At 42.2% G+C, this 7,561-nt stretch overlaps 1 protein-coding gene across 3 annotated transcripts in view; it reads left to right on the top strand.

Moving 5' to 3' along the window:
* Nucleotides 1-3,950, top strand: part of ROR1 (receptor tyrosine kinase like orphan receptor 1) — a 374,358-nt gene extending 370,408 nt beyond the window's left edge. For all 3 annotated transcript variants that reach the window (XM_058538215.1, XM_058538217.1, XM_058538216.1), the window contains one exon: nucleotides 1,609-3,950. In XM_058538215.1, the coding sequence (XP_058394198.1) occupies nucleotides 1,609-3,036 (1,428 nt within the window). In that variant the 3' untranslated portion in view covers nucleotides 3,037-3,950. The remainder of the gene's footprint in view (nucleotides 1-1,608) is intronic.
* The last annotated feature ends 3,611 nt before the right edge of the window (nucleotides 3,951-7,561 follow it).

Here is a 7,561-nt window from a genome sequence, read left to right on the forward strand (position 1 = left end):
AAGTGAATTTCAAATCTATGTCTATAGACATTTACTGCCAAGATCAGATGTCACAACTTAATACTTATTTTCACTGGGAGCTGGATGCATTCCCTGGTCTGTTTTTTGTTGTTTTGTTTTGTTTTGTTTTGTTTTGTTTTGTTTTGTTTTGTTTTGTGTGAGGAAGATTAGCCCTGAGCTAACATCTGTTGCCAATCCTCCTCTTTTTGCTGAGGAAGATCGGCCGTGGGCTAACATCTGTGCCCATCTTCCTCCACTTTATATGGGACACCGCTACAGCATGGCCTGACAAGCGGTGCATCAGTCCATGCCCAGAGTCCGAACCTCAAACCCCGGGCCACTGAAGCAGAGCCCGTGAACTTAACCGCTGCGCCACCAGGCCGCCCCCACTCCCTGCCCCCTGCTCCACCTGTTTTAATGTCAATCGGTAAACAACCCACCTGCGAAGCTGTAGGGACATCAACTGTTGTGAATGGCAATGCCTCTCTTCAAGAAATTGAAATCAATTGAAAAGACAAAATATATTCATGAAAAGAGCAGCAACAGCAAGGTAACACTGGCGAAAAGTCTGTAGTGCTGCCCTGTGCCAGACCCCCTGCTGAGTACTGTACAAATGTTCCTTATTCAACATTCACAAGAACCCCACGAGATAAGGAGGATTATTATCAATTCTCATCATCCCCTTTTATAGATGGGGGAATTGAGGCCCAGGGTGAAACGTTGTACGTGGGTCACACAGCTGGAAAGTGGAAAAGGCAGGATTCACACTCAAATCGCCTGACTGTGCAGGTCATGCGTGAGACCAGCCAAATGCTGCCTCTAGCATATGGTTCATTCAGACAGGAGGCACAAGGACCACAGAGGAGGCAGAGACCACAGCGGTCAGGGAGAGTTTCCCAGGAAGCAAGAATGTGATAAGAAGAGAAGAGCACATTCCAAACGTCCCACCTCAGGAGGACGGCCTTTGGTTTGGTTTCTCTGGCTTTTCACACGAGAGATATCCTAAGAATAGGAGAGCATTGCAGGAACAAGGGTGTTAAGCAGGAATGCGCATGGTGGTGGGGGTGGACAATGAGGAGACCTATTTAACTAAAGCAAGGCTCTCATATCGAGGAGTAGCCAGGGAAGGCGGGTTAGGACCGAATCACAGTCACTCTAAGTACCTGGCTAAGAACTAAGGCTGCACCCTCTGCAGCAGGGCATCTCACACTCCAGGGTCCACTGAGATCACCGGGGGTCTTGCTAAATGCACAGTCTGATTCAGTAGGTCCAGGGTGGGTTCACAAGTCCTCATTGTAGTAAGCTTCGAGTGATGCTGGTGTTGCTGGCCTCAAGACCACACTTTGAGGAGCAAGACTCTAGGCAACAGCAGGAAACCATTGCTGGAGCAGGAGGCTGGGGGGGGGGGGGTGGTAAGGGCGAAACAAATTTGCCTATGGCGCCTCCTCTGAGTTGCAGCCAACAATTTTAAAGACTTACAGACCTACGATATTTTATTTAATCTGATGTGTAGAACCTTTCTCTCTACGCCCCACCTCTTTTTCCAGATGCCAAGATGCCTTGCCTTAGGAAATGTTTTAAACTACACTTTTCCTTTCTCTCATACAGAGCAAGGCCAAAGAGCTGCCACTTTCTGCCGTGCGGTTTATGGAAGAACTGGGTGAATGTGCCTTTGGAAAGATCTATAAGGGCCATCTCTACCTCCCAGGCATGGACCACGCTCAGCTGGTGGCCATAAAGACCTTGAAAGACTATAACAACCCCCAGCAATGGACAGAGTTTCAACAGGAAGCCTCTCTGATGGCTGAACTACACCACCCCAATATCGTCTGCCTTCTGGGTGCTGTCACTCAGGAACAACCTGTGTGTATGCTTTTTGAGTATATGAATCAGGGGGATCTCCATGAGTTCCTCATCATGCGATCCCCACACTCCGATGTTGGCTGTAGCAGTGATGAAGACGGGACTGTAAAGTCCAGCCTGGACCATGGGGATTTCTTGCACATTGCAATTCAGATCGCAGCTGGCATGGAATACCTGTCCAGTCATTTCTTTGTCCACAAGGACCTGGCAGCTCGCAATATTTTAATTGGAGAGCAACTTCACGTAAAGATCTCAGACCTTGGGCTTTCCAGAGAAATATACTCCGCTGATTACTACAGGGTGCAGAGTAAGTCTTTGCTGCCCATTCGCTGGATGCCCCCTGAAGCCATCATGTATGGCAAATTCTCTTCTGATTCAGATATCTGGTCCTTTGGGGTTGTCTTGTGGGAGATTTTCAGTTTTGGACTCCAGCCATATTATGGATTTAGTAACCAGGAAGTGATTGAGATGGTGAGAAAGCGACAGCTGTTGCCATGCTCCGAAGACTGCCCGCCCCGCATGTACAGCCTCATGGCAGAATGCTGGAACGAGATTCCCTCCAGGAGACCGAGATTTAAGGACATTCACGTCCGGCTCCGGTCCTGGGAGGGACTTTCCAGTCACACCAGCTCTACTACTCCTTCTGGAGGAAATGCCACCACGCAGACAACCTCCCTTAGTGCCAGCCCAGTGAGTAATCTCAGCAACACCAGATATCCCAATTACATGTTCCCGAGCCAGGGTATTACCCCACAGGGCCAGATCGCTGGTTTCATTGGCCCACCAATACCTCAGAACCAGCGATTCATCCCCATCAATGGATACCCAATACCTCCTGGATATGCAGCATTTCCAGCTGCCCACTATCAGCCAACAGGTCCTCCCAGAGTGATTCAGCACTGCCCGCCTCCCAAGAGTCGGTCTCCGAGCAGCGCCAGCGGGTCAACTAGCACTGGTCATGTGACCAGCTTGCCCTCATCAGGATCCAATCAGGAAGCAAATATTCCTTTGCTACCACACATGTCGATTCCAAATCATCCCGGGGGAATGGGTATCACCGTTTTTGGCAACAAATCTCAAAAACCCTACAAAATAGACTCAAAGCAACCATCTTTGCTAGGAGACTCCAATATTCATGGACACACCGAGTCTATGATTTCTGCAGAAATGTAAAATGCACGACTTTTGTAAATGTGGTATACAGGAAAAACTAGAAGGCCGTAGAAAAGATTTATATTCAAATGTTTTTACTAAAGTAAGGTTCTCATCTGGCAGACATTGCAACAAGTATCTTCTGTGAAGTGTAACTGTGTCTTAGCAAGCAGAGCAGACACCAGCCAAAAAAAAAAACGCTGGGGATTAACACTCCATCAGGGTGCATGCCCTGGCGTTGGGATTGGTACCTCTGGTTTCAAGTACTGAAAACTGCAAACCAGTGAGGAGGAGAATCTCATGATTAAGTATCAAACCAAAAAGGAAAGTCAGATGGTGCTTCGTATCTTCACCTTCGGTCGTCACGACTGGTCCCTCCGTGAAATGTATATAGCGTAGCGTTTGTCTACCTGCTGTCTCTTCTTCAGGACAGATGTTCAGGAATGATGTTGATTCATTTTAGACTCTATGCATTTTTGTATGGAAGTGATGTTCAGAATCAATGAGGAAACCTTAGGCCAAATTTGAAATCCTAGATGGAAACGAGCCATAAGACAAGTATAAGATCCCCTGAAGCCTTGTACACAGTGGGGCTTCTCTGGAAAGGTGCAGAGTGTGCCTCTTTGTGAATCTCCTCTGCTGATCATGAAGGCCTTTTCCACATTTTCTTTTTCCACAATGTGTTTACACAAGCCCTTGAAATAACATAGGGCATCAGACCATAAGAAGGCTAGATGTGGATGCTGGAATTGATTGTTGGTTGATAGCACACTTCATTGCATTAGAAATGAGGCACCAAAGGATGCACAGTCAGGAGAATGGCCCCTGGGCCTAGATCAGCATCCATGGGAGAGGAACAAGGGTTTCCACGGCGACAGCGTCTCAGAGCATCCCTGGACCAATAACATTGAGAAACAGAGGTGTGACTGCAGACCAGCACATGGGCGCTCGCAACCTCCTGCCTATGAGTTGTCCAAGGTGTAGGGGCACTCACCATCAGCGGACTCTGGGCAAGTAGGAAACTCCATGACAGCAATATCTAGTCAATTTAAAGTTTCTCTCACTTTTTTTTTTCTGGTCTGGAAACGTTCACAGTTTTTTTTTTCCAGCACCAAGAGTTCTGACAATTTATTCATAGAGTTAGGTGGAATCCAAAGACTATGAATTCTGTTTTGCAAAATATTACAGTGTTTTTAAGAAAAAAGTACTGTACTGAGTTCTCACTTCAAAGATTACCACGAACTGAATTTTTTAAGCTGGTAAACAGAAGCAACATGATCCTTTTTGCCTTACTCAGAAGGAGGTATCCAACGTGCCTCTCAGGTCATTGACCTGCTGGCCATTTTTGCCAAGTTTAAATTCTTATGGGTTTCAAGTTCTATACAGGAAGGAATGTTATTTTGATTTTTGTTAAAAAAAAAAAAAAAAACAACTCCTTTATTTCTAAGAACAATGTCTCCAAGTCTCATTTTTTTAATTTTACAGCTCAAGAGACTTATAAAGAGACTTACAGGATATAAAGTAATTCCTGGAAATGATATTTGATGAGGAGAATGTAAGAGAATTAGAAGCACATTGATGTTTCAGTTTTGTAAAAGAATACAATTGGGATGAGAAATCAGGAAATACATTTACCAAAATGTGTTGCAATTTTCCCAAACACTGAATCTTCAGACAGCAAACATGGACTTATGGTACTGTGAACTCAAAGAATTGGCTATATCCAGATATATTTGGGAGATAAATTAAGACATATTTTTGTGGCATAAATAAGCTGATTCAGAAGTTACATTTCTTAGCTTTAGGTAGAGGAGAATATTTGTATCCTTTTGTTGCTATGCAACTGTTTAATGATGAAGATTCAAACCACAGTTTTGTATCTCATACGACAATCAATTGTTTTCCAAGAATATTTATTATTTTAATTAAACACAATTTCAGTGAATCTGAGTTTTTCTAGGAGTCCCTTAAAGGGAAATTAGCATTCCATGAGCCAGTAAAATACCTACTCTGGAAAAACATTACTATGGTTAAAAAATAAATCCAAGTTAGTTTTTTATAAAGAACTATAACAGTTATTGAAAACATTTTATAATTACTGAAGTCATATAGGTGAGCAAACTAAATTTCAAAACCACTTGTAATACTGTATTTTATAATAGCACTGTGATACTACATAACAGTCCCTTTTGTATTAAAATAGTATTTTTTCACAGACTGAAAAATATCTTCTGCTTTGTTGACAATATTTTGTAAGATGACTATTTTCAGATCTTTCCCCTTTTTTGCACAAAGCTATGTTTATGGTTTGTATCACAGAAGTGAAAATATATCTCTGCATTTTTATATCTGGTCTGTTTCCTTGTTTCCTGTGTTTATTTTTAACTCAATATAGACTTTCTTCAAATATATAACGGCAATATTCAGATATTTTGCCCTACCATATCTTTCCTTATTTTCACTGCATGCATTTAATCACTGTATTACTTAATGTTTGATTTGTTATTTTGGGCATTTCAAATAGACAAGCATGGAACTGTAATGACAGAAAGACTATTTTATATTGAGGATATATGCATTTGTATTTCACACACCAGCGATGATATTAAACACTGATTATTTTATGCTGCTGTTTATTAAAAATGTTTACCATAAAATATTATTTCCTGAATATTGCTATCATGGAGGTATTTGGGAATTTTAATATTATTTCTAATGATTGACATTTCATAGAAAGAAGAATCAAAATTATTATTTACTGGTATTTCATTGAAATAATTTTTTTTAAGGCGGCTTTTAAAATAGACTTGGGCATTGTTTTGCTAGAGATCATAGGTGGAAGGGAGAATACCAATGATTTCATGACCATATTCTCTCCACTTATACATGGGCAAGATTTTAATTTTTAAAACCAAAATAAAATATTGAGTAATTACTTTACAACCAAATGGAATGTAAAAATTGGTTTTAAAAGTTGCATCCTTTTCTGCTTTGGTGTTTCCATGTAAACTTAGACATCCAAAATCATGTCTTAGAACTCTGAAGAAGAAAAAGCTGTGTACAGCTTATCATGTTCAACTTAGAGTCCAACCATATTGATAAAATAAAAGAATGTGGCCATTTAATTGTCACAGCTTATCTTTATGACCTTATCTGCCCAAAAGAAAGAGGTCCCCATCTGGCGATTAATACACATTGTCAAGGAGAATGAGTATCATGATGAAAGTTCAAAGAACTTGTCCATTTCTGCTGTTTAATGCAGACGGGAATACAATGAAACCTTCAGGGCCTTATCCATCTGTTTTAGGTACAGCCCTTGTCACCACCTCAGCAATCAAACTCAATAGAGCAATCGCTTCATGTGGCAGTGAGACCCCTCTCAGGGTGGGTTTCTCCCTCTCGCTGGAACTCCTCCATCTTCCCTTCCCTCCCGCTTCCTTCTTCTGTCTCTCCAGGCTCTTCTCCTCCCACTGTCCCCAATCCCTCCACTCCATGATTTGGGTCTTACCCTTAGTTCCCTAATCACCAATGTCTGCAGGCTGCAACACCACCTCTGGTAACGCCTACTATAAACCGCTAAATACTGATTCAAGAGGAGCCCTATTACCTACACACCTTCAAGATGATTGCCTCTCCCATTGTTCTGCCAGAGTGGTCCTCAGACCAGCAGACCTTGGAACTTGTTAGAAATGCAAGTTCTCAGGCCCTACTTCTAAGTACTGGATCAGAAATTCCCGGGGTGGGACCCAGCAATTTGTGCTGTAACGAGCCCTCCTATATTCTAGAGATTGAGAATCACAGAAGCAGCCTAAAGACATGATGGTTATTACGTCCTTAGTAATGTAGAAAAGCATTTAATAACATTTTAGCCACTTTAGTCCCCTTAAAGGAATCAAGTTTTACTTAATAAAAAATTCAGCACTAAAAACTTTTTGCATTAATCATTTGACAATTGGTTATATTTTTTGTAGTTGTTCACTTGGATAGAAAGCTAACAGCTCCTAGCCTTTGTCAAGAATATACTCCTTGTCTAGTTCACTCAAGACCCACGTCCTGGATGGTAACCAAGAGCTTTTCCCTTCAGGGAAGGGGGGAGGGAGGAGGGTGAAAGGGATAATTTGGTACATGTGTGTGGTGATGGGTTGTAATTAGTATTTTGGTGGTGAACATGATGTAATCTATGCAGAAATAGAAGTACAATGATGTACACCTGAAATTTTTACAATGTTATAAACCAATGTTACTGCAATAAACAAAAAATTAAAAAAAAAAAAAAAAGAGCTTTTCCCTTCATATGGACAAGCTCAAAAGAGATGATCTCTTAGTGTACCTTTTTCTGACTCCTTGCCCTGGTGATTAACACGACTACAAGAACTCTCTTCTGTGTTGCAACTGGACAAAGTTAAGGTCACGAATAGGCCAGTCTTTCTTGGGAGGAAGGAAGGCCCAGCTCCCAGCAAGCATCAAGCAGAAGCAACTGCAGAGGCTTCCTGCCTCCCTGAGCTTCTTGTGACAACCTGACCCAGTTGGCTGGATGCAGTCACCT

This window comes from Diceros bicornis, chromosome 4 (genome assembly GCF_020826845.1).
Source record: "Diceros bicornis minor isolate mBicDic1 chromosome 4, mDicBic1.mat.cur, whole genome shotgun sequence".
NCBI lineage: Eukaryota > Metazoa > Chordata > Mammalia > Perissodactyla > Rhinocerotidae > Diceros > Diceros bicornis.